Consider the following 26,185-nt stretch of genomic DNA (forward strand, 5'->3'; position numbering starts at 1 on the left):
ATAAGAAAATTAAATGACGTCACCGAGGCTTCACGCCGCAAACGTCCAGGAACCGAGGTGAAAGTGTTTAAAGCTGTCTTCCCGTTTCCTTCTGTGTGCAGCTGCAGGATCCGGCGAAGGACTCGCGCGTGTCTGAGCTCATCGATGTTTATGAACAGAAACTGGCTGCTTTCGTGGTTCGTTCACACCCACAGACACGCTTAAACATGAATGTTTGTGTGCTTTTACTGGTTCGTCCGATGTGACGGGACTTGTTTTCATCCTCAGTCGAAGGAGAGCCGTCTCCAGGACCTGCTGGAGGCCAAGGCTCTGGCGCTGGCTCAGGCCGACCGGCTCATCGCTCAGTACCGATTACAGCGAGCTCAGGCTGAGGCCGAGGTAAGCGGGCGCGTTGAAACCCCCACATCCCCCACGGAGGCGACACCCACGGAGGCCACGCCCACGGGGGCGACGCCCACGGAGGCCACGCCCACGGGGGCGACGCCCACGGAGGCCACGCCGCCTGAAACCGTTCCAGAGTTCCACACGAACACGAATAAAGTTTTACTCGTCATTTAAAATCTGATTTAAGGGTTTTTTGCTACACGAACAACATAATCTCTGAATCTGAGATTATTCTCAGCCTTTACATCAACGGCATGAGTTCAGTTAACCTTTGAAAGGAGGGACCAAAGGTCAAAGGTTAAACGCTGTTTATGTTTCTGGGATCTGGAAGAGCTGCGGCAAATAAAACTGAATCCAGCAGTTTGTGGTAACTTAAAGCCAGGATCCGTCTGGGATTCCTCTCTTGAGTCGCAGCGTTTTGATGTTCGGCGACCTTTGACCTCGCTGGTTTGTGCCTTCAGGCCCGGAAGCTGGCGTCTCTGCTGAAGGACGCCGAGCGGCGCCGCGAGGACCTGCAGGGCGAGCTGAGCAGCCAGGTTCTGGAGGTGGAGCGATCCAGAGCCGACATGGAGGAGCTGCTGCAGCACAACGCCAGGCTGCAGCGGGACTCTGAAGAGCACCAGGCCCTCAAAGGAGCCTACAACGCCTTGCTCAACAGGTCAGAGGCAGACTTTGTTGGATGTTTCTAAAGTAACAGGAAGAATTCAGATGAGTTTGTTTTTTTAGGTTTAATGAGACGGACAGTCTGCTGAAGGAGCTGCAGACGGCTCACGTCTCGCTCTGCAAACAGAACGAAGCTCTGAGGAAGAACCAGGAAGTTCTCCAGCAGCAGCAGGACAGGTGAGCATCACACCTGCAGGAAAAGCCTCTTCCCAGTTCACTCAGCATGAAGGAAACTTGGATTTTTCCGTTTGTCTTTCAGGATCGCCTCGGTGCTGGAGGAGAGGGAGCAGGAGGTCCGGTCCCTCCAGTCAGACGTGCAGAAGAAGAACGATGACATCACAGGTCTGATTTAAAAGCGCCGCTCACAGTGAGGTTTAATGTTCTTTAAGCTTCTGCAGAAGCACCAGAGACAGGTCATCAGACAGGGTCAGCAACGGTGTGGGTGGAGGGAGCAGGTCTTAGTTCTGAGGGTCTGTGCTCGTTTCCTGTCAGGTCTGCTCGCTCAACTCCGAGCTAAAGACGAGAAACTGGAGGAAAAAGACCAAGAAAAGAAAGATCTGGAGGAGACGGTGGACGTTTTAAGGAAGGAGCTGAACAAAACCGAACAGGCGCGGAAGGACGCCAGCATCAAGGTAAGGAACAGGATCAGGTGTCTGAACAGGAAACGGATAAAAGACGGGTGTCAGCGTCTTCTGGTGAACGTCTGGCTTCGTAACAGAACTAATCTGTAGAACAGGAAATGAGGCTTTTATTTTGAAACCTCATGCGTGACCTCCAGGGTCTGTCCTGGCAGAGGCCCAGGTGCATGCTGGGATTGATTCAGACTTCTAATCTGGTGCGTGGTTAGCTTTGATGTTGACATGACGAGCTGTCGTCTCTGCTGCAGGCGTCCTCTCTGGAGCTGCAGAAGAGTCAGCTGGAGACCAAGTTGAAGCAGAAGGAAGAGGAGCTGAACAAGCACTCCGCCATGATCGCCATGATCCACAGCCTCAGCAGCGGGAAGGTCAAGAGCGACGTCAACCTGTCGCTCTGAGGAGCTCGGCGCCACCGGCACGAGGAGAGGCTCGAGATGGACTTTAGAACTCTTCTAATGAGACTCGTGTTATCCAGCAGAAGCTGTACTTTAAGTGTGTGAAAGGTTTTTATTGTTGAGTGAATAAATGTTGTCATTCTGGATCCTTCAGTCCAGCGTGAACGTGTGAACGCTCTCTTGTCTTCAGCCGCTCAGGTGAGGGCGGCTCTGAAGCAGATGGTCTAAAGTCCAAAAACAAAAGTTTCATTATATAAATATTCAATAAACGAACAAAGACCCGACCTTCAGAGACCAGGAGGTGGCGTCTGGGTGCGGCTGGAGATCTCCGATCCGGTCATGGGCGGTTCTGCCAGGTTTAGGATCCTCAGGGTTTCATCTCTGCTTCTGAGGATCATGTGGTTCTGTTGGAGGAGAGATGGACCACCGGATCAGTCTGCAGTAAGGAAGGGGCCGGAAGACAACCCTCTGGATGTTCTGATGCTTCTCTGTTCCACCGCCACCCATGTTCTTGGGTTTTACCTTCCAGATAGGAGGAGCTCTATCATCCTGGAAGGGCTGGGAGCAGAACAGCTGCTCCAGGAGTCGACTCAGGTGGATCAGGATCAGTTCTGGAGACCCACAGCAGAGCTGGAGGTCACTGGAGGGACCCTAGATCCTCTTGGGCTGCAGAACGTCATGGGATTCCCCAGGAGGATCCGGGAAGTGTTTCTGTGGAGAGGCAGGTCCAGGTGGCGTTCTGGATCTGTTTGCTTCCCATCCTGACCGGAAATGTTCACAGTTCACTGACCTGAGGAGGAGGAGGAGAGCGGCTGCTCCCGTTTCTATTTTCTCCTCTGTCTGCTTCTGCAGCTGCTCCTCGTCACTCAGCCTGAAGGTCGGAGGAGAAAGGCCTCGGGTTTTTCCTGCCAGGCGGTCATGGAGCTCCGACGCTCCGCTTTGGTCTCCGTTCTTCTGCTCTCGCTCTTCTCAACCGGTGAGTCCAGAAGCTTCGATTCGAACCAAAACTTTGTAAACGTGTTTTTTGTTTGTGACATGAAGATGTCTAGAACCTGCCCGTGCTCCGGCTCACGGTTATAAACATAATCCTCTTCTATGTAAACAAGAACAGCACAATCCAGTCCTTTCCTCTCGACGAAGCTGGAAAACAAATCAGATACATAAATCAATAAAATATGGAAACATTTGATGAACATAATCTTACGTAATTTTATTTTTATTACGTTAAACATATTAGGTTAAAAAGCTTATTGCACCAAATTTATTCTTAAAAAAAAACATTTTTTCTGTCTTAACATTAACCCCCAAAACCAAAGTAATAGTAATAATATTAGATAATAAACCAATATTTGGAAATCACAGATTTAATAAAAAGAAACGATTTGTTAAAACAACACTCATGAAATAAACTTTGATATTTTATCGTGTACTTCTACTACAGCAGTACTAGTGTTGTACTCCAGGGTTCCATACAGAAGAACGTCTCCGCGTCTAAAATAATCATTAAGTTTTAATTAAATAGTCAAACTAACTTTGTGTTTCAGAACGGGTTAATAGATGAGTTACGCTGCTTCATGAGGAACAAAACGGTGAATCAGGAGTTTGTGTTCGAGCTGCAGAAGAACTCAGAATCTGATCTGTAGAACAGCTGTTCACCGAAACACGAGCACACACACACACACACACACACACACACGCACGCGCACACACACACACACACACTCACTCTGTTTCTATCTCTGTGTGTGTGTGTGTTTATTTAGTGGTACTCTGGTATTTTGTGGTACTTTGTGGTATTTAGTGGTACTCTGTGGTGTTTGGTTGTACTCTGTTGTATTTTGTGGTACTTGTGATATTTTTTGGTACTCTGTGGTATTTTGCTGTTCCTGTGTTATTTAGTGGTACTCTGTGGTACTTAGTGGTACTCTGTGTTATTTTGTGGTACTTGTGGTTTTTTGTGGTACTCTGTGGTATTTGGTTGTACTCAGTAGTATTTTGTGGTACTTGTGGTATTTAGTGGTTCTCCATTGTATTTTGTGGTACTTGAGCTATTTTGTTGTACTCTTTGGTATTTAGTTGTACTTAGTGGTATCTAGTTGTACTTGGTGGTATTTAGTGGTACTCTGTGGTATTCAGTGGTCCTCTGTGATATTTTGTGGTACTCTGTGGTACTTAGTGGTACTCTGTGGTATTTAGCTGTTTCTGTGTTATTTAGTGGTACTCTGTGGTACTTAGGGGTACTCTGTGTTATTTTGTGGTACTTGTGGTTTTTGTGGTACTCTGTGATATTTAGTGGTACTCTGTGGTATTTGGTTGTACTCAGTAGTATTTTGTGGTATTTAGTGGTTCTCCATTGTATTTTGTGGTACTTGAGCTATTTTGTTGTACTCTTTGGTATTTAGTTGTAGTTAGTGGTATTTAGTGGTACTCTGTGGTATTCAGTGGTCCTCTGTGGTATTTTGTGGTACTCTGTGGTATTATGTGGTACTTAGTTATATTTCGTGGTACTCTGTGGTATTTGGTTGTACTTTGTTGTATTTGGTTGTACTTTGTGGTATTTAGTGGTACTCTGTGGTGTTTGGTTGTACTCTGTTGTATTTTGTGGTACTTGTGATATTTTGTGGTACTCTGTGGTACTTAGTGGTACTCTGTGGTATTTTGCTGTTCCTGTGTTATTTAGTGGTACTCTGTGGTACTTAGTGGTACTCTGTGTTATTTTGTGGTACTTGTGGTTTTTTGTGGTACTCTGTGATATTTAGTGGTACTCTGTGGTATTTGGTTGTACTCAGTAGTATTTTGTGGTACTTGTGGTATTTAGTGGTTCTCCATTGTATTTTGTGGTACTTGAGCTATTTTGTTGTACTCTTTGGTATTTAGTTGTACTTAGTGGTATTTAGTTGTACTTAGTGGTATTTAGTGGTACTCTGTGGTATTCAGTGGTCCTCTGTGGTATTTTGTGGTACTCTGTGGTAATATGTGGTACTTAGTTATATTTCGTGGTACTCTGTGGTATTTGGTTGTACTTTGTGGTATTTAGTGGTACTCTGTGGTGTTTGGTTGTACTCTGTTGTATTTTGTGGTACTTGTGATATTTTGTGGTACTCTGTGGTACTTAGTGGTACTCTGTGGTATTTTGCTGTTCCTGTGTTATTTAGTGGTACTCTGTGGTACTTTGTGTTATTTTGTGGTACTTGTGGTTTTTTGTGGTACTCTGTGATATTTAGTGGTACTCTGTGGTATTTGGTTGTACTCAGTAGTATTTTGTGGTACTTGTGGTATTTAGTGGTTCTCCATTGTATTTTGTGGTACTTGAGCTATTTTGTTGTACTCTTTGGTATTTAGTTGTACTTAGTGGTATTTAGTTGTACTTAGTGGTATTTAGTTGTACTTAGTGGTATTTAGTGGTACTCTGTGGTATTGTGTGGTACTTAGTTATATTTCGTGGTACTCTGTGGTATTTGGTTGTACTTTGTTGTATTTAGTGGTACTCTGTGGTATTTAGTGGTACTCTGTGGTATTTTGTGCTACTCTGTGGTATTTAGTAGAACTCTGTGGTGTTTAGTGGTACTCTGTGGTATTTAGTGGTACTCTGTGGTGTTTTGTGGTACTCTGTGGTGTTTTGTGGTACTCTGTGGTATTTAGTGGTACTCTGTGGTATTTGGTTGTTCTCTGTGGTATTTAGTGGTACTCTGTGGTGTTTTGTGGTACTCTGTGGTATTTAGTGGTACTCTGTGGTATTTAGTAGAACTCTGTGGTGTTTAGTGGTACTCTGTGGTATTTAGTGGTACTCTGTGGTGTTTTGTGGTACTCTGTGGTATTTAGTGGTACTCTGTGGTATTTGGTTGTTCTCTGTGGTATTTAGTGGTACTCTGTGGTGTTTTGTGGTACTCTGTGGTATTTAGTGCTACTCTGTGGTATTTAGTAGAACTCTGTGGTGTTTAGTGGTACTCTGTGGTATTTAGTGGTACTCTGTGGTGTTTTGTGGTACTCTGTGGTGTTTTGTGGTACTCTGTTGTATTTAGTGGAACTCTGTGGTATTTGGTTGTTCTCTGTGGTATTTAGTGGTACTCTGTGGTGTTTTGTGGTACTCTGTGGTATTTAGTGGTACTCTGTGGTATTTGGTTGTTCTCTGTGGTATTTAGTGGTACTCTGTGGTGTTTTGTGGTACTCTGTGGTATTTAGTGGTACTCTGTGGTGTTTTGTGGTACTCTGTGGTATGTAGTGGTACTTGTGGTGTTTTGTGGTAAAAAGGAGGCTGCCCTGCAGACTGAAATCAAAGCCACCAATGAGAGATGATAGAGGTGAGTGTTGACTGAAGCCGCTCTTGTGCCAGAGTGTTTGTGCAGGAACGAGGAGGAGCGTCTCATCAGCTACCTGTTCAAGGAGAAAGGATACAACAAGGAGCTGAGGCCCGTGCAGCGGCAGCAGGACGTTGTGGAGGTGTCTCTGGCTCTGACGCTCTCCAACCTCATCTCTCTGGTGAATCGTCCTCTTTCAGATTCAAGAACAAACCCAGGGTTGTGTTTAGTTACAGAAAACCCAACGGAGCGACCTCTAAAGTCGACTGAATGTTTACTTCTTTAAAAAAGATATTCTTCTTTTATTTTCAACAGAAAGAAGTAGACGAGACGCTGCTGACAAATGTGTGGATAGAACACGTACGTACACGTTCTCTTTGGTAGGTTTCTGTTAAAAACACACTAGTTTATGTTACCTGTGTGTGTGTGTGTGTGTGTGTGTGTGTGTGTGTGTGTGTGTGTGTGTGTGTGCATACGTGTGTGTGTGTGTGTGTATGTGTGTGTGTGTACCTGTGTGTGTGTGTGTGTGCGTGTGTGTGTGCGCGCGTGCGTGTGTGTGTGTGTGTATTTGTGTGTGTGTATTTGTGTGTGCGTGCGTGCGTGTGTGTGTGCGCACGCATGTGTGTGTGTGTGTGTGTGTTTGTGTATTTGTGTGTGCGTGCGTGCGTGTGTGTGTGTGTGTGCGCGCGCGTGTGTGTGTTTGTGTGTGTGTATTTGTGTGTGCGTGCGTGCGTGTGTGTGTGTGTGTGTGTTTGTGTGTGTGTATTTGTGTGTGTGTGTGTGCGTGCGTGCGTGCGTGTGTGTGTGCGCGCGTGTGTGTGTGTGTGTATTTGTGTGTGCGTGCGTGCGTGTGTGTGTGTGTGTGTGTTTGTGTGTGTGTATTTGTGTGTGCGTGCGTGCGTGCGTGTGTGTGTGTGTGTGTGTATTTGTGTGTGCGTGCGTGTGTGTTTGTGTGTGTGTATTTGTGTGTGCGTGTGTGTGTGTGTGTGTGTGTGAGACAGACATGGACTGACTACAGGCTCTCGTGGAACGCATCGGAGTTCGACGGCATCCAGATGCTTCGTCTGCCGTCCAGCATGGTGTGGCTGCCAGAGATCGTTCTGGAAAACAAGTCAGAAGCTTTTATTTGTTTTTATATGATTTTTGTGTAAACTGGTGATTAAAGGTCCCGTCTGGGTCGGGTCCAGTCTGAGATTCTGCACACCCTTAAACACTTAGAACATAGAACGTTCTCAGGTCAGAGTAAAAAGAACCAAAAACCAAACTTTAAAGAGCAAGTCACCCCCAGATCTACTTTATTTTGTCTGATAAACTGTATAAATGTGTGTCTAATCGTGCTGCAGACACGTGTAGTCAACAGTTTTGCACTTTAGTGCATTTTAGTGAAAGTTTAAACGTTCTGCCTAAAACTGTCAGTGTTGTGCCGTTGTCAGGTAAAAACTCTGCACTGCAGTTGAATTTAAATCTGCCATCGCTATTGGCTAAGAGGTACCCTAGAACGTTAGCTGGTACCATATGATGTTTATGTTTATTTATTTAGCAGACGCTTTTATCCAAAGCGACTTACAGTTTATAACCTATAGGGCGTGTTGTGATTGTGGGGGAAACCGGAGTACCCGGAGGAAACCCACGCATGCACGGGGAGAACACGCAACTCCACGCAGAAAGGCCGCAGCCGAGTTTCGAACCTGCAACCTTCGTGCTGCGAGGCAACAATGCTAACAATTGCGCCACCATGCAGCCCATATGATGTCACAATGTCGCTGTGAGCCTGTGTGTGTGTGTATTTGTTAGCGGCTCCGCCCTCTGGGTCTGCTAGACAACAGCATTTGTTGCATTTTTCAAACAGGAAGTGGGAGTTGAGTAAGAATCTGGTAGGGGTGACTTGCTCTTTAAAGATGTTTAAAAGATTTTAACTCATTCGCTGCCAGCGTTTCTCACCATTTTTACTGTTTTTTTAAGAGTGACAGAACGTTGCGCGCTAGGATGATGTCGACGCCAGAACAACCAAAACAAAGCAGAGACTCACCTCTTATATCAGGAAGAATCCGCGCGTTTCGAGCGTTATCCGTTCTTTCATAATCCGTTGTTGAATTGTGATCGGCAGAAGCTTTTCTGGTTCGCGCCTCACTTTTTTTACAGCAGCGGCCCAAAACGATCTCCTAACATATGGATGTTCTGCTTCCTGATCACGTGACGTGTGACGTACGAGGATGAAGATCAGCTTCAGGGCTGAGATGTTTGTTCTCGCCGTGCGGGGGCTCGTCCGACGCCCACACAGTAAAAACATAAATGACGACCTTAGTCGTCGATGGCGGTGAACGAGTTAACTGAACCGGGATAAAAATTTTACGGTTATTTTTTTAAACGTAATCACAGTTTAAGTGATGAACTGTGCAGATTATGAGACAGCTGATGACGTCTAACTCTGACATGTTTTCAATCTGGATTAATTAGCCGAGCGGCACAAAGAAAGTGAATCTATACTAAAGGTGGCGCATCAAGTCACGTCTGGTTTTACTCCACTCGGCTTTGAAACAAACAAACAAAAAACATGTGGTTCAATCCAGATTAGGTTGCTCTGACTGTAATCTCTGCCCCCCTCCCCAGCAACGACGCCCAGTTCGAGGTGGCCTACTACTGTAATGTTCTGGTGGATGCTGCTGGGCTCTGCTACTGGTTACCTCCTGCCATCTTCCGCTCCTCCTGCTCCATCAACGTGAACTTCTTCCCCTTCGACTGGCAGAACTGCACGCTCAAATTCACGTCAGTGAAAATCTCTGATCTCCTGCACCCGCGTTGGTGTTTCTGCGGGGAATCTGTCGTCTTGATCCTCGTGTCGCTCCCTGCAGCTCTCTGACCTACAACGCTAAAGAGATCAAGATGATGCTGAAGCAAGATGGGAACGGAACACACAATCACACGGTGGAGTGGATCGTCATCGACCCGGAGAGCTTCACAGGTAACGGGCTCACCTTTAACTCTTCAAGGGTTTAGAGCCCAGAGAGGACAACAGAGGGAGAAGCGGTCCAGACCCGGACGGGGACGTTCAGTAATCCCGCTGTGAGGAGACGGTGGCACCTGACGGGACCACTGAGATCACCTGTCTGTTCAGGAACCATCTGGAAACGCTCAGAGTTTCTAAACAGAACACGAGCAAGAGTTCTGGGTGCTGAGCGGTCCCATCTCAGCTTGAATCAAACATCTTCTGTGGAGCTGGAGACTCGTTCTTCGTTCGATCAGAATAACTAACATGTTCCTGCGTTTAGGTCGTTTGGAGCTGAAGCTGAGCTCCCTGGTTGATTAGCAGATGTTTTCACTATTTTTACTTTGATTTATTAAAAAAATAATAAAACTTTTGATTTCAGATCAGATGAAAACAGCAGTTTGATTTTCACAGCCAGAAAATCCAGAAGGACCTTTGAAAACATCTAAAACATTAGAGGCAGCAGCAGCTGTCCTACAGCAGCATACCTAAAGGGATGAGCCAGGATAATCCCGTTTATTCTGGATTAAAATCTAACTGAAACTCTTTGCTGACAGAGAACGGCGAGTGGGAGATCATCCACCGACCGGCCAAGAAGAACATCTACAAGCACATTCCCATGGAGAGCAACAAGCACCAGGACATCACCTTCTACCTGGTCATCAAACGCAAACCTCTCTTCTACATCGTCAACATCATCATCCCCTGTGTGCTCATCTCCTTCATGGCCTCGCTGGTCTACTACCTACCAGCTGACAGTCAGTCACCGCTCACCTCCATCATGCTTCAGACGGGTTTCAGCCACATCGCAAAACTCTGGTTTCTGTCTCTTCTCTGAAGGTTGTTCTCGTTAGAAAACTGTTCTTGTGAAGGTCATCTGGAGTAAACTGACCCTAGCAGATCATCAAACCCACATATATGTTTATCTTTAGGATAGGAGGAGGCGGACTCCACCCAGAAGGTCACTGACCTCTTTAAGCATGCAGGGTTTGTGTTTAGGTGGTGAGAAGATGACGTTGTCCATCTCTGTGCTGCTGGCCCAGTCCGTCTTCCTGCTGCTGATCTCCCAGAGGCTCCCGGAGACGTCCATGTCCGTTCCACTCATAGTCAAGTAGGCCACGTTGTCTCTAATACGTTTAAAAGTCATCAGAAACGTTTCTTCAGATCTACTGAAGGTCCTTCAGAGCGGTTCTTTGGACTTTAATTTTTTTCTCTGTTTTAGATCTTCTTTTGTTTGTTAAGCCTTTTAACTTCCATGAATCTTGACCTTTGACCTCCGAGTCATTCAGGCTCATAAACGGTCCTAACTCAAGGGATGAGCCAGAGGTTTCTCAACGTGAACCAGAGCTGATCCTCGAACCGTCTTGTTTATTTGCTGTAGATGTTTTGTTCCTGAAACAGAAGCTTCTGGAAGCAGATGTTTATTTCACCTGTTCTCAGGTATCTGATGTTCATCATGGTGCTCGTCACCGTGGTCGTGTTGAACTGTGTCATCGTCCTCAACCTTCACTTCAGGACACCGAGCACACACGTCATGACTGACTGGACCAAGAGGGTAACACGCACACACACACACACACACACACACGCACACACACACGCACACACACACACACACACGCACGCACACACAAAACACATGTACACGCACGCACAAACACACACGCACACACATGCTTACACACACACACGCACACGCACACACACACATACACGCACGCACACACACACGCACACGCACACACACACACACACACGCACACGCACACGCACACACACACGCACACACACACACACATACACGCACGCACACACACACACACACACACACACACGCACGCACACACAAAACACATGTACACGCACACACACGCACGCACACACACACACACACACACGCACGCACAAACACACACGCACACACATGCTTACACACACACACGCACACGCACACACACACATACACGCACGCACACACACACGCACACACACACATGCACACACACACACACATGCACACAGACACACACATGCACACAGACACACATACACACGCACAAAACACACATACACACACACGCACGCACACACACACACACATGCACACAGACACACATACACACGCACAAAACACACATACACACACACACACGCACGCACACACACACACACACACATACACACACACACACACAAAACATCAAGTTGTCATTCTCCAAGTCATCTTTCAGGAATGACTTGTTACCCATGGAAAGGGTATAACAAGTCATTCCTGAAAGAGGTTTCTCGGAGAACCCTCTGCCGGTTCCAAAGAAGCCTCTTCAGGCCCATGAACGTTGCCAGAGCCTTGGTCCCACTTGCAGTAAAGTCTTGGAGGATGGAGACTGAGGCGCTGTCAAACCAAACAGCTCAATGTAGTAAAGTCTTGTTCATAATGTAATTCAGCCACAACAACCTGTGCCCTACTGCCCAGGTGTGTGATGTGAATGATCCACCTGTAGCTCTGTTCCAGGCTGTAGCATCTCTGTTAGCATCTGAAAGACTGCTGTGGTTGAGCTATATCCTCGCATTTCGCCTTCATCTCCATTAACTCTGTCTTCAACTCACCCACAGTACTCGGCAGGGTGACGACCTCACCCGAACACCCTCGATATCGTCAACACTCACTATGACCTGGTCTAACTCGGAGCAAAGCACTGTGATGTTCACAGCTCATAACTCCTTCTCGAGGAAGTCAAATTCTTTGGCCAGGAGCATCTTCAGTGCTGACTTGATCCCCGCTGCAGAGTCAGATTTCAGTTATTGTCTAGTCGGTTAGTAACATCTGATAGGTACTCAAGTGTTGCAGTTTATAAAACTCAGAATCCTTGAAGGAGGAGTACAGCTGAATGTCTTCTGCATATAGGTGGTAGGAGACACTAGAAGTTATTTATCTGTGCTCATACAGCAAAACCAGGAGTGGACCCAAAACAGAGCCTTGGGGTACCCCACAGAAGAGATTTGATTTAAACAGACACTGTAACTTCTGTTAGAAAGAGTTCCACTCAGACAGTTCCAGAGGTCCCCACCAAGTCACCAATGGGCCATTCCCATCTGTACCGGGTCGGCCCGGGCAGCCCCAGTCGGCCCCAGCCTGGCCCGGTTGATTCCACACATCCTTGTCTTAAGCCCATGTGGGCTGATTCTACCCACCAATCAGAGGCTTGCTCTAATGGAAGGTGTGAATTTGCTGTCAGCAGTGGGCGTGTTGGCCCTGGTCGGCCTGAAGCAGACCCCCTCGGGAAGAGGGCCGAGAATGAGCCTTGGTTGGCCCGGAAAAATACCAGGCCACCCAAATATGTAAACAACCTACGCTACCCGGCCCGGGCCGACCCGGTACAGATGGGAATGGCCCACATGTCTGTCAGTTAAGATGATCAACGGTGTCCAAAGCTGCAGAAAGATCCCACACTTCCCAGCTGTTTGCAGCCATCACGATGTCACTATTATTCATAGTGATCGTTGAAATACCAGCGGCCGTTTAGGAGGCGATCTACAACAACTTTTACGGAAACTCTTTAACTCTGACTGTGCTGCCCTCACGACACGTGACCATGTGAAGCTAGACAGCCAGCGAACAAAATAGATGAGATCTCCACACAAGGCTTGCTTTTCTTGATTTTACTGAAGATCTTTTAAGCCTTATCTCTCTCAAGGCTTCTCCTTGCTATTTCTTATTTGTAACTGAAACATACTGAGAGTGAAAATAAATCGCTAGCTAATACACATCTTAATAAGAACTTAAAGATTAGCCTAGCTTAACACGTACATTACATTAGCATCACAGTTCACTCTATGTAAACACATATAAAGGTTATTTCTGAACACATTAATACTTACAAAGACGAACGTTTCCTAAAGGTACAAGCGTGTAGGGCACTTATAGCGTGTACATGAACTTATTCACTGTTTTAATACTGCCGAAGCACTTTTCACAGCGTTCGCGGAGAAAAAACGTCAAAGATAGGTGAATGATAAGAGCGCTCACTCGCTCCCATTTCCGCACGTACAATACAAAGATCGCTTGTGACAACGATGTCTCACTCTGAGCAAATTTCAAACCCACACATTTTAACTGTTTTTTTAGCATGAATCACACATTTCTTAACTTTGAAATTATTTATCACCTTGCTTTCATAACTTAATCAGATTATGCACTAACTACTGACTTTTAACTAAAAGGCATAACACTCCCCGCTTGATATAAACACATCATATCACTATAAATGTCAATACAACATATTCAAACACCATTTAGCATTGAGGAATATTCATTCAGTCTCTGAAAGCAAAACAACAATCTCTGAAACTGGTCTGAGAAACATTTTTACAGTCCCATCTTTTACAGTCCGCACTTCCACCTTACGGACCTTCTTGTCGCTGCTGGGGAATGTTTTTACTATTAGTCCCATGGGCCATTCGTTCCTGCTGGCTTGGGAGTCCTTTAGCAGGACCACATCTCCTTCTCTGACATCAGGTCTAGTCTCTGTCCATTTTGCACGACCTTGTAAGGTGGACAAATATTCTCATTTCCACCTTTTCCAAAAGGTATCAGCAAGGTGTTGAACGTGTTTCCACTGTTTACCAAACAACTGCCCTGATGAAAAGTTCCCGAGCGGAGCAGACACAGCACTCATCTTCTGCGTTAGTAGCATTGCTGGAGTGAGTACTGCAGGACTGTCAGGGTCAGTGGATATGGGAACAAGAGGCCTTGCATTCATAATTGCCATCACCTCGGCCATGAAGGTACACAACACATCACGAGTAAGACGTGTTTGTTCAGTTCTTAACAACATGGCGTCTAGAATGCGCCTGGACACCCCAATAAGGCGCTCCCACGAGCCTCCCATGTGAGATGCATGAGGGGGATTAAATGTCCAAACACACCCTTTCTCTCGCAGGTACTTTCCTACTACTCCGTTTCCTGAGTCTAGGCCTAATTCCTTACAAGCGCCCACAAAATTGGTGCCTCTGTCTGAGCGCAGAAACTTGGCTGGACCCCGAATAGAGAAAAGCCTTCTCAATGCATTGATAAAACTATCAGCAGACATAGTCTCTATCAGTTCGATATGCACAGCCCTGGTTGACATGCATGTGAATAACACAGCCCAACGTTTGTTCTGGGAACAACCACCTCTTGTACGACGCGTCACAATTGTCCATGGCCCAAACACATCTAGGCCTACAGTGGTAAAGGGTGGTTCAGGGGTGACTCGGTCTGCGGGCAAATCTGCCATTTTCTGGATCTGCATTTTACCTCGCAACTTGCAACATGTGACACACTTATGGATGACAGATGACACGAGCCGCTTCCCTCCAGTTATCCAGTACCCAGCACCACGGATAGCTCCTTCAGTTATGTGTCTTCCTTGATGAGCTACTTGTTCATGATAGTGAGTTACAATTAGCATGGCGATGTGGCTGGTAGATGAGATAATCAAAGGGTGCCTTTCATCTTCTGCGAGATCGGCAGCGGAAAGACGTCCACCGACTCGTAAGAGACTGTCTTTGTCCACTACAGGATTGAGCTTTTTGAGTGTATCAAATAGGCCACTGTCCTTCTTTCCTTCTTTAATGTTTTCATGTGTCCCTTTGTAAGCTTCTTGTTGGACAGCTCGAATGATGACAACTTTGGCTTGGGTGAGTTCTTGGACATTTGGTGTCTCACTGAAACTTTTCCATCCCCTTCGTCCACTTGCCTTTTGTGCGAAAGATGTAACTACATGAATGAGTCTGGCTATGACTCTGCAAAGTGTGGTCCAGTTTGAGTACTTTTTGAAACGCTCAGAACCTAACTGTGGCTCTGATACAGTAGTTTTCATTACTTTTATTTCCGGACGCATCTCTCTATCTTTTTCAGGTTCGATGAGCGTGAAAGGACCAGTGTGTGGTTCTGTGTGTGTGTCAGAGTCCAGAAAGTGTGGGCCTGAGAACCAGGTACTGTTCTGCAGGTCTGCTGCTGGAATGAACCGAGTGGCTTGGTCAGCTGGATTTAACTCGGTTGGTACATAACGCCATTGACTCGGATGGGTGGATGCTCTAATGCGCGTAACCCTGTTGGCAACATACATGTAGAATCGTCTGGAGGTGTTGTGTATATACCCCAACACAATCCTGCTGTCTGTATAAAATGTCACATTGTCTATTTTAATGTCTAACTCGTCTCTGATGAGCTCAAACATTTCCACCGCGAGCACAGCAGCACACAGTTCCAGGCGTGGTACAGTGTGTGCGGGGCGGGGCGCGAGTTTAGACTTCCCCATGACAAACCCAGTATGACACTGCCCTTCACTGTCAACTGTACGCAGATAGACTACTGCACCTATAGCTACAGTGGAGGCGTCGCAGAAAATGCATAGTTCTTTCACTTTTGTTGTGCTTAACGTACCTGGGCTGTAGCACCTTGGTATTTGGAGGTTCTCAAGGGCTTTCAAAGAGTCTTTCCATGAGTCCCACCTCTCCTGCTTCTCAGGGGGTAAGAGTGTGTCCCAGTCTTTCCCATCAGATGACAGTTCTCTGAGTAATGCTTTGCCCTGCATTATTATAGGAGCAGCAAATCCCAAAGGGTCATAGAGGCTATTAACTGTCGACAATACTCCCCTCCGTGTGAATGGTTTGCTCTCATTTGATACCTGGTAAGTGAAGCTGTCAGATTGTAGGTTCCAACAGAGTCCCAAGCTTCTCTGAACTGGAAGAGGGTCTACTCCTAGGTCTAAATCTTTCAGGTCCTTTGCACGGTCCTCGACAGGGAAAGCTTCCATGACTTGACTGCAGTTTGATGCCACTTTGTGAAGGCGCAAGTTAGACTCTGCTAACATGTTTTGCATTCTTGTGAGCAGGTTGATTGCTTCCTCTGGCGTGGCGACTGAAGTGAGCCCATCATCAACATAAAACTGGCGCTCAACAAAACGTCTTGCGTCGGATCCGTATTCTCGTTCACCCTGTTGTGCTGCCTGTCTCATGCAGTAGATGGCCACAGCGGGCGACGGGCTGTTTCCAAACACGTGGACCTTCATTCTAAACTCGACTATGTTCTTTGTAATGTCACTGTCCTCATACCACAGATAACGCAGATAATCTCTGTGGTCTTCTCGTACGACGAAGCAGTAGAACATTTGCTGCACGTCAGCTGTCAGGGCTATGGGCTCTTTGCGGAAGCGCAACAGCACTCCCAACAGGGAGTTGTTCAAATCAGGTCCGCCAAGAAGCACTTGATTGAGCGAAATTCCGTCACACTCTGCACTTGAATCGAACACAACTCGTATTTGTTGTGGCTTCTGTGGGTGGTATACACCAAATGTAGGCAAATACCAATGTTCTTTATTTTCTGGCAGAGGCGGGGCAGGCTCGGCTTGATCGTTGTCCAACATTTTTTGCATGAATTGGATGTAGTGATCTTTCATTTCTGGTCTCTTCTCTAAAGTCTTTCGGAGAGAGCAGAGGCGTTCCAGAACTTGTTCTCTGTTGTCAGGCAGCCTCCTTCTTGGTGAGCGAAAGGGTAAAGGTGCAACCCAGCTGTTCTCTTGGTTTTGATAAACTTCGTTGTCCATTATTGTCAGGAATGCTTCGTCGTCGTTAGACATGGCTTGTTTGTTATCCCCCTCAGATCTAACAAACACAGAGTGTCCTAAATCATCTGTCACGCAGGTTGCATTCATAGTGACCCCGTAATTCTCTTTAACGTGAATTGCGTTTGGGCACGTCCATTATCTAAGGTGTGTGTTTTGTAGACATTGACCTCTGACTGACTATGCGCTTTTCCTAGACACACCTCCCCCACAATAACCCAACCCAGGTCTAGCCTTTGGGCGTACGGTGCGTCATTGGGTCCGTTGATTTGCTCACGCACCTTATGGACCCTGAGGACGTCCCTTCCTAGGAGCAAAAGGATAGGGGCGTGGTGGTCGACAGGTGGAATGTTATCTGCAACTGAAAGAAGATGTGAGTGATGCTGGGCAATCTCTGGGGAGGGTATTTCAGATCTGTTGTCTGGCACAGAGTCACATTCAATTAAAGGAGGTAGCTGGATGTTGACTTCTCCATCCAAGGACTCGAGGGAGAAGTTTACAGCTCTCCTACCTGAGGTTTGTTCTCTGCCAGAGCAAGTCTTTAAGGTGTATGGTGTGGGTCGGGCATTGATTTTGAAAAGGCTGAAAAACTCTGACTTTGTCAGTGACCTGTTGGACTGATCATCAATTACTGCATACATTTTTACAGCTCTCTCTTTTTGGCCTGTGGGATACACTTTGACTAAACTGATCTTAGAACATGAACGTGGGCTATCACCTTGGCCACATACTTCTGTGCACCTCGACTCGACTGAAGGTGAGCTCTCAGTTTGCTCTTCATTGTCGTTGTTTCCTGGTGTAGTACTCTTAGGGGCAGGAGTAAGACCGGGATGCATTGCAGATAAGTGTTTAAGGCTGTCACACTCGATACACTTAACCACTGTTTTACAGTTTTTTGCAATGTGTTGGACAGACCCACAGCATCTGTAGCAGATGTTATGCTCTTTGAGATAGGCTCGTCTTTCTTCAATGGGTTTGTCTCTAAAAAGCTTACACTTTTTGAGTGGATGTGGTTTTTTGTGGATTGGGCACTGGCGATCTGGTTCCTCCATTTTCTTTGGACTGAGATAATGTTGGTCTGGCTCTGCCGTAATGACCATTTTGTGTGCTGACACAGTAGGTTTACGATTATCTGCCCTCAGTTTTTCTGTGGGAGAAGGGACGTGGGTGTTGGCCTTGGACGTAGCAAAGCTTGGGTCATTCCTCATTTTCGCCTGCCGTTGGACAAATTGTGTGAAAACTGGGAAAGGAGGAAATGACACACTATGAGTCTCCTTGTACTGTGTTCCTACAGTTGTCCACCTTTCCTGTAGGTTGAAAGGAAGTTTATCCACTATTTGCCTGACTCCTCTAGTTGTGTCCAGGTAAGCAAGTCCCGGGAGCGCACCATCTTGTTTAGCACACTGTAGCTCTAATAAGATGTCACTAAGTTCTTGCAGCTTAACATCGTCTTTATTTGTGAGTTTGGGAAAATCCTCTACCTTTTTTAAGAGTGCGTCCTCAATAGCCTCAGGTGAGCCGTAGCACTCTTCAAGTCGTTGCCAGATCATCTTTACACCTGCAGCAGGATTGAGGGTGTGTACAGCACGAATCCGCTTAGCCTGTTCGGATGATGTTGGACCCAACCATTTTGTTAGCAAGTCTAATTCCTCTCTTGGTGACAGATTTAAGTCTTTGGTTACGCTGATGAATGAAGCTTTCCATGCCCAATAGTTTTCAGGTTTGTCATCAAATTGTAAAAGACCTGTGCTAACTAGCTCTTTGCGAATTAGGTATTTTGCAAACTGTTGCGTTTCACTTGATTCAGGTAAGCGGTTGTTAAGTTTGGTTATAAATGGATTAGTTATTTGCGTACTGTCTTGTACATCTACTTCATTGTCATTCCCTTTAGGAGGCTGTGCTGGGTCGTGCTGAGTGTCTGGGTAGAGTAACTCACGTTGTTGTTCAACATATTCGTTAGTGCGGTGCACTGAACTGATGGGCTCAACTTCCTCACAAAGTTCTCCATAGGGCTCCCCGCTCTGAATCTCTGCTTCTTCATAGGCTGAGGCCTCTGCTTCAGCTGCGGCTATTGCTTTTTGGCACTGGAGGACATGTAGATGGGCATCCAGTTCAGCTCTCTGTTTCATTGCATTGGCTTCCTTTTCAGCGAAGGCCAGTTGAGCTCGTGCTGCTTGAGCTTTGGCGTAGGCCTTTGTAGCTGCAGAAGCTGTTGATGAGGATGTCCGTTGAGACCGCCTTGTCGATGTTCTGGATTGCTGCGACTTGGTGTCGAATGGCTGAGACTGCTGCTGCATTGTCGCTGGTTGAGTGGCGGCATCTCGTTGCTGTTCCTCACCGGCCGCTTTGTCTAGCTCTTCAGCAGCGTAGTCTTTTAGATATTTTCTTCCTGAGCGTAAACTCATGTTGCTTAAAGTAGCTCTGTATGCTTGAACCGCTGAGTAGACGTCTTTTTACTGTGCTGCCCTCACGACACGTGACCATGTGAAGCTAGACAGCCAGCGAACAAAATAGATGAGATCTCCACACAAGGCTTGCTTTTCTTGATTTTACTGAAGATCTTTTAAGCCTTATCTCTCTCAAGGCTTCTCCTTGCTATTTCTTATTTGTAACTGAAACATACTGAGAGTGAAAATAAATCGCAAGCTAATACACATCTTAATAAGAACTTAAAGATTAGCCTAGCTTAACACGTACATTACATTAGCATCACAGTTCACTCTATGTAAACACATATAAAGGTTATTTCTGAACACATTAATACTTACAAAGACGAACGTTTCCTAAAGGTACAAGCGTGTAGGGCACTTATAGCGTGTACATGAACTTATTCACTGTTTTAATACTGCCGAAGCACTTTTCACAGCGTTCGCGGAGAAAAAACGTCAAAGATAGGTGAATGATAAGAGCGCTCACTCGCTCTCATTTCCGCACGTACAATACAAAGATCGCTTGTGACAACGATGTCTCACTCTGAGCAAATTTCAAACCCACACATTTTAACTGTTTTTTTTAGCATGAATCACACATTTCTTAACTTTGAAATTATTTATCACCTTGCTTTCATAACTTAATCAGATTATGCACTAACTACTGACTTTTAACTAAAAGGCATAACACTGACGTTTTTCTGTCCAGTTCTTCCTGGAACGGTTACCTCGGATCCTACGAATGTCCCATCCTGCTGAAGATGAGCCGATGATGGATGGCGCGTTGCCACGGCGATCCAGTTCAGTGGGTTACATTGCCACGGCCGAGGAGTACTACAGCATCAAGTCCCGCAGCGAGCTGATGTTTGAGAAGCAGTCAGAAAGACACGGATTTAATAAACGGACCGCTCATGCTGCAGGTACGACCCGGCGTGTTTCCAACGCTTCCATTCAGCCTGCTGGATTTAGCTAAAGTGGCTCTTAACAGGATTAAGGGCTGAGTTTGATCAGGTGTGTGTGTGTGCGTGTGTGCGTGCGTGCGTGTGTGTGTGCGTGTGTGTGTGTGTGTGTGCGTGTGTGTGTGTGTGTGTGAGAAGTGGTGAAACCAAAGGAAGAAGATGGAGAGACAGAGCAGCTGTATGGAGAGATCAAACCAGCTGTAGATGGAGCGAACTACATCATCAAACACATGAGGAACAAGAACGACTACAACGAGGTGAGACAGGATGGGAGACGGGAGACGAGATGGGAGACAGGATGGGAGACGGGAGACAGGATGGGAGACAGGAGACAGGATGGGAGACGGGAGACAGGATGGGAGACGGGAGACAGAATGGGAGACGGGAGACAGGATGGGAGACGGGAGACAGGATGGGAGACGGGAGACAGGATGGGAGACGGGAGACAGAATGGGAGACGGGAGACAGGATGGGAGACGGGAGACAAGATGGGAGACAGGAGACAGGATGGGAGACGGGAGACAGGATGGGAGACAGGAGACAGGATGGGAGACAGGAGACAGGATGGGAGACGGGAGACAGGATGGGAGACAGGAGACAGGATGGGAGACGGGAGACCTCTTGGTCTAAAACTCCAATAATGGAAACGATTCCACCTTCTGCCTCACAGGAGAAAGACAACTGGAGCGGCATCGCTCGGACGGTGGACAGACTCTGCTTCTTCCTCATCACTCCGGTGATGACCTTAGGCACCATCGTCATCTTCCTCATGGGAATCTGTAACCACCCCCCCCACCTGCCCTTCAAAGGAGACCCACACGACTACTCGGACGAGAACGCACGGCTGCTGTAACACAATCACACTCAGCAGCGGCTCTTCAGGATAATTTCTGCTGCTTCTGGTCTCAGTTCTGTGTTTTCTCAGGCATGCGGGCACAAGTTACAACATCAGCTTCAAGTGAAAATCTACAAATGAAAACAGGACTTTTCTGTTTCGCCTCCCACCCCAGAAGCTCCCTTGGTCCTAAAGCTTGGGTTGGGAGTAGGAGGAGGTTATAAGGTCACAGGTGAGGCCGTTGTTGTTACTGAAGGACCATCAAGATCACTCGAGTCTGGTTTAGAACTGAAGAAGCTTCTTGGATGAGAGGAGAAACAAGAAAAGTTGTTTTCAGTGAAACTTTCTAGATTGTCGCCTGAAGCTGATGTCATGCCCTGGCCGACTCACACCCCACACAAACCTAAAGTCATGAGTCATAACTTCATCTGTGTGCTGCTGCTTTACTCTTCAACGCTTAGACGGGGCTGTTGGTTTCATTTCTACAGTGTCTTATAGAAAACCCATGCATCGTCATTATTATGAACATTTGAATGCTTTTGGGTCAGATTTTTTACTCGCTGGGTTAAAGAACACTGATTTAGTTATTTATGCCTCATATTGTTTCTACGAGGAAATAAAGCAGTTTCACAAATTGACTTTATTTAGTTGAAAATGTAAGAAGACACCAGAATGACTTCATATTAATGCTAGAATTAACGCTGTGACGTAAACAGCTGTAAAGGTGTTTTCGGACTCCAGGAATCCCCGTTTGACCTCTGAGATCCAGGGGCGCCTCCAGAAAATTTTGATGGGGTGGCCAGATGGGGCCAAAGAAACTTTTGGGGTGGCACACCAAATTGGTCCTTGTGGTAACGCTGGGAGACTGAAGCCTGTGGCGATGTGCTGCCTTATTTTATATTTATTAAAATAACAGTATGTATCCAAACATTTAACTTAAACTTTACAAACACAAACATTTTAGAAAATAACATGTCAGTTATTTAAAATGTTACCCCTCATTTAATTTAAAAATGTTTATTTTTTAGGTTTGTTCACCTGTTTCTGTGTTAAAAACTATGGTGATAAAAACTTTTTTTAAATGGTGAGCAGCAGAAACGTGTGTTGTTTTAAGTTCTGATTATTTCTTTACTCGTTAATTGTAATTCTATTTTGTTTTACAATTATGTCTTTAATAAACAAGACCAAAATATGGTCTGACTGAACATTAATATGATTTGTTAACACTGGCCACCCCTGGGGGGGGCAATTTTCTAGGGATTGCCACCCCTGGGGGGCGCCCTTGCTGAGATCAGCCACTAGCTGTAAACCAGGAGGGACGTCAGGTTTTAGGCTTGTGAGTGATTCCGAGTGGCCCTGATGTTTCGTTGCACTTTAGGGAAAAACGTATTTAAAAAAGGTTCCTTTTCTTTCAGAACATTTAATTTAGTCATTTATTAGGAAACGGTCACCGAGCTGCTCTTGTTTCTTTGATTTTGTTGTTTTTTCTCTTAACAGGCCTTTTTTCAGACTTGCTCCTCAAGCATCAAGTTTTACTAAATAAAATATTTCTATTCACCTTCCTGTTTTTAGTCAAAGTTGCATCTAGAACTATTTTATACTTTCTTTGTCAGAAATCTTTTATCTTTAACTCTCAGGTTCTAGAAAACACTGAAAAGGGTTTAAAGGTTAAAATGAGTTAGAAATTATGCATCAGATCCAGAGTCTTCCTCAGAGGAAGATCCAGGTGGGCTCAGTTACCATGGAACTCCAACATGGCTGACATGGCCCTACAGAATCTGGGTGGACTCTGCAGACAAGATCATCAGGACTCAGCTCATCTTATCTCCAGGTCAAAGGTCATCACTCCCACCATGCTTTCCCCTAAAACCTGTAGAGAGAAGAAGAGAGGAGGTGACTTCCTGTTTCCAGACATCCTCCGTCAGCAGCTTCTTCATGGTAACGTGTTGGAGTGAAGCTCACACACCTGCAGAGACTTTTAGCATCGGGTGTGTTTCCTCTGCAAGTGTGACTCCTCTGCAGGTGTGACTCCTCTGCAGGTATGTTTCCTCTGCAGGTGTGACTCCTCTGCAGGCGTGACAACTCAGCAGGTGTGACTCCTCTGCAGGTGTGTTTCCTCTGCAGGTGTGTTTCCTCTGCAGGTGTGTTTTCTCTGCAGGTGTGACTCCTCTGCAGGTGTGTTTTCTCTGCAGGTGTGACTCCTCTGCAGGTGTGACTCCTCTGCAGGTGTGACTCCTCTGCAGGTGTGACTCCTCTGTAGGTGTGACTCCTCTGCAGGTATGTTTCCTCTGCAGGTGTGACTCCTCTGCAGGTGTGTTTCCTCTGCAGGTGTGACTCCTCTGCAGGTGTGTTTCCTCTGCAGGTGTGACTCCTCTGCAGGTGTGACTCCTCTGCAGGTGTGTTTCCTCTGCAGGTGTGTTTCCTCTGCAGGTGTGTTTTCTCTGCAGGTGTGACTCCTCTGCAGGTGTGTTTCCTCTGCAGGTGTGTTTCCTCTGCAGGTGTGACTCCTCTGCAGGTGTGACTCCTCTGCAGGTGTGTTTCCTCTGCAGGTATGTTTCCTCTGCAGGTGTGACTCCTCTGCAGGTGTGTTTCCTCTGCAGGTATGTTTCCTCTGCAGGTGTGACTCCTCTGCAGGTGTGTTTCCTCTGCAGGTGTGACTCCTCTGTAGGTGTGACTCCTCTGCAGGTATGTTTCCTCTGCAGGTGTGACTCCAGTCCACCGTGGAAACCAACAGCTGAGAGTCCTGAGGGCTTCATTACTGCACAAACACTGTAGTGATGATCTACTGCTGCTACATGTCAGCTGCTGCTGATTGAGATTCCATTCTTGAGTCTGAACCCGTAGTCAGCCTTGTTGATTATTTAGCTGAGGGGGTTCAGACTTAACTCTAAACCTTTTCTGACTCAAGAATGTTTTGGAAGTTCTGTCGGAGGTGGGATTTGAAGCTCCTTCTGACACGAGACTCCGCCAGACGTTCCCAGCAGACCCTCACAAAACGTTTGGGCCTGCCAGGTCTGACCGGCATCCTGCCCAAGCCCCCACAATGCAGCTCAAAAATTGAGGCCAACCCGGAAGTATTCATGAGTAAGTACTCATGAGGAGCCTCCTGGATTCTTCTGGAGGTTTTAGAGGAACTGGATGAACAACGACTCTCTCTCGAACAGTTTCCACTAATCAGTGCTGCTTTCATCCTGGCTGGTCTTCATCATTAGGCCATCTTCATTTTTTTCATCACCTTCTTTAACAGCTGAATCTGGAGCTAAAAACAAAAAGTGGAATTTTTTTTAACCAGAATCTGTTTCCATCAAGCCCCCACAATGCAGATGAAAAACTGAGGCCAATGCGGATGTGACAAAATGTGCAGTTCCACCCTCATCCACTAGGGGCTGGTGTCAGAAGCGAGCAAATCCTCATTGACTCCCATGTTAAAAATACCAATTTCACAGCAGAAATAAACATGTTTACAGCCTGGTACCAAAACATGTTTTAGGTTTAAATGATCTAGTTTACACTCATGACAACTCTGAGGGGGGTGAATTTTTTTCTCACTCTTCTGTTTAGGTGTATTAAAAGCCTAAAATTCTGTATAATTAATGAGCATCAGACCCACGTGACCACAGAGCTAGCTCCGTGGAAAGGCCTCAGTAGAGCCTCGGTCTGGCCTGGAAACTGCTCCGGGATTTTGAGTCTCTCTGTGTGTGTATTCTTGTTTGGATATTTTTGTGCAATTGTTGGACAAAATGACTTGCTGTGGCATTAATTGCACTAATAGAACGTCCAAGGAGTCTCCACTTCATTTTTTTCGGTAAGTAAAATTATATTTATGTATTTTAGGTCACTGCCGAGCTGAGCTTAGATTTTAACATGTACTGTTTAACCATGAAATTTAAATGTAATAGGGTAAAACCCAGTGCATTTAACATAATGCTGCATTTTAGAAAATGGGTTGAAATATAACATGTTGGTGGAGCTGGGTTCCCACTATCGGATTGTGGAGCTCTCGGGAGACCGATGTTTTCTACCCGGTTCTCTCCTCCCCGCAGCTCGGCGCATCTCTGTCTGCTGTGCGTCTGCCGGCTTTCAGCAGCTTTCGGGAGACCTCTGTGTTCCACCCGGTTTTACCCAGCGGTCAGCCCGGCGTATCTCTGACTCAGAAGCTCTGGTGTTGTGCACAGTTAACTCCGGTTGTAGCTAGGTTGCTACCTCCGTTAGCTTAGCTCCCACCTCCGTGTTAGCTTTGGGTTAGCTTCAGGTTAGCTTGTAGCTAGTTCGACCGGGTGTCGTCAGTTGATCCCAGCCTTACAGCCCCACCCTCAGCTCCACCTCTCTTCCCTTTTGTGGAATTGTCTGGGCTTGACGGAACCTGTGACACGGTCAAAATGGCGGTGGTGGCCACCTCCCATTTTAGCTCAAAAACTTATTATTGGAGTCTATGGGAACCCATTGTCCAATATTTTTATGTCAATGGTTTCCATGAACATTTCAGCTCAAATGAATAAAGCAGAAATCTTTGTTTTCTTTTGCTTTTATATTTTTATTCAGTCTAATGATCTCATTTCCTGTTATTAAAAAACTAAATCACTACCATGGGTGCAAAATTTTAAAATCCGTCTAAATTCATTGGGACTCACCAGCATCAGACTGGGTGAACTGGGACGATCATTTAACTCACCATAATCCTGGTTAAACGTAAACCAGAAGGTTGAACACCAGATGTCACCGAGTCCTCAGAAATAATCCTGAAACATCAGGTTTTAACTCCTGATCTGTTAACTAATAAACCTGCTGGTTAAAGCAGACGGATGATTGGTCAGGAGAGAGGTGTCAGGCTCCTGCTTTATAAGCTCATTAGAAATAAAAACATGGATGAAGAGAACATCAACATAATAATCGTCATAAATAAAGTTCACACACAGGGGGTTTCCTTACCGATGAGTGTTCCTGCTTCAGGACGTCCCTTTGAGTCATTAAATCTGTCAGAAAATCATGAACAC

At 46.1% G+C, this 26,185-nt stretch overlaps 4 protein-coding genes across 6 annotated transcripts in view; 2 read left to right on the forward strand and 2 right to left on the reverse strand.

Moving 5' to 3' along the window:
* Nucleotides 1-2,230, forward strand: part of cip2a (cellular inhibitor of PP2A) — a 10,145-nt gene extending 7,915 nt beyond the window's left edge. For both annotated transcript variants that reach the window (XM_015942282.3, XM_054736143.2), the window contains exons 16-22: nt 102-176; nt 268-378; nt 846-1,042; nt 1,111-1,224; nt 1,307-1,389; nt 1,540-1,679; nt 1,934-2,230. In XM_015942282.3, coding sequence (XP_015797768.3) covers nt 102-176; nt 268-378; nt 846-1,042; nt 1,111-1,224; nt 1,307-1,389; nt 1,540-1,679; nt 1,934-2,080 — 867 coding nt within the window. In that variant the 3' untranslated portion in view covers nt 2,081-2,230. The remainder of the gene's footprint in view (nt 1-101; nt 177-267; nt 379-845; nt 1,043-1,110; nt 1,225-1,306; nt 1,390-1,539; nt 1,680-1,933) is intronic.
* A 698-nt stretch (nt 2,231-2,928) lies between these two features.
* On the forward strand, nt 2,929-22,756 carry chrnd (cholinergic receptor, nicotinic, delta (muscle)). The gene is made up of 12 exons (XM_054736144.2): nt 2,929-3,053; nt 6,411-6,556; nt 6,691-6,735; nt 7,377-7,486; nt 8,986-9,141; nt 9,228-9,337; nt 9,919-10,119; nt 10,361-10,472; nt 10,802-10,916; nt 20,107-20,317; nt 20,495-20,613; nt 21,027-22,756. The coding sequence occupies exons 1-12, from the start codon at nt 2,996-2,998 to the stop codon at nt 21,207-21,209; spliced, it is 1,566 nt and encodes a 521-aa protein (XP_054592119.2). The 5' UTR covers nt 2,929-2,995; the 3' UTR covers nt 21,210-22,756.
* Nucleotides 16,824-20,112, reverse strand: LOC139061543 (uncharacterized). The gene is made up of 2 exons (XM_070553491.1): nt 19,737-20,112; nt 16,824-19,458 (listed from the first exon to the last, which is right to left on the reverse strand). Exon 2 carries the CDS (start codon nt 19,371-19,373, stop codon nt 17,055-17,057), a length of 2,319 nt encoding a protein of 772 aa, XP_070409592.1. The 5' UTR covers nt 19,374-19,458; nt 19,737-20,112; the 3' UTR covers nt 16,824-17,054.
* A 198-nt stretch (nt 22,757-22,954) lies between the features above and the next one.
* On the reverse strand, nt 22,955-26,185 carry LOC139070735 (uncharacterized). Of its 2 annotated transcripts, none has more exons than XM_070553495.1 (4): nt 26,121-26,185; nt 25,864-25,973; nt 23,158-24,450; nt 22,955-23,061 (listed from the first exon to the last, which is right to left on the reverse strand). In XM_070553495.1, exons 3-4 carry the CDS (start codon nt 23,945-23,947, stop codon nt 23,024-23,026), a joined length of 828 nt encoding a protein of 275 aa, XP_070409596.1. In that variant the 5' UTR covers nt 23,948-24,450; nt 25,864-25,973; nt 26,121-26,185; the 3' UTR covers nt 22,955-23,023. The 2 variants fall into 2 exon arrangements, with proteins under 2 accessions (XP_070409596.1, XP_070409595.1); XM_070553494.1 differs by having other exon boundaries at nt 25,864-25,976; nt 26,121-26,149.

Source organism: Nothobranchius furzeri, chromosome 7, assembly GCF_043380555.1.
Source record: "Nothobranchius furzeri strain GRZ-AD chromosome 7, NfurGRZ-RIMD1, whole genome shotgun sequence".
NCBI classification, from domain to species: domain Eukaryota; kingdom Metazoa; phylum Chordata; class Actinopteri; order Cyprinodontiformes; family Nothobranchiidae; genus Nothobranchius; species Nothobranchius furzeri.

What these genes read in the sequence shown, in the direction of transcription:
- LOC139061543 (XM_070553491.1), bottom strand. Translation starts at nt 19,373, where the DNA reads ATGAGTTTACGCTCAGGAAGAAAATATCTAAAAGACTACGCTGCTGAA.
- LOC139070735 (XM_070553495.1), bottom strand. Translation starts at nt 23,947, where the DNA reads ATGAAGCCCTCAGGACTCTCAGCTGTTGGTTTCCACGGTGGACTGGAG. An exon ending in GATGCTAAAAGTCTCTGCAG is followed by an intron (nt 23,062 to 23,157) that starts GTGTGTGAGCTT and finishes TTCTCTCTACAG; the next exon opens with GTTTTAGGGGAAAGCATGGT.
- chrnd (XM_054736144.2), top strand. Translation starts at nt 2,996, where the DNA reads ATGGAGCTCCGACGCTCCGCTTTGGTCTCCGTTCTTCTGCTCTCGCTC. An exon ending in TCTCCAACCTCATCTCTCTG is followed by an intron (nt 6,557 to 6,690) that starts GTGAATCGTCCT and finishes TATTTTCAACAG; the next exon opens with AAAGAAGTAGACGAGACGCT. An exon ending in CGACCCGGAGAGCTTCACAG is followed by an intron (nt 9,338 to 9,918) that starts GTAACGGGCTCA and finishes CTTTGCTGACAG; the next exon opens with AGAACGGCGAGTGGGAGATC.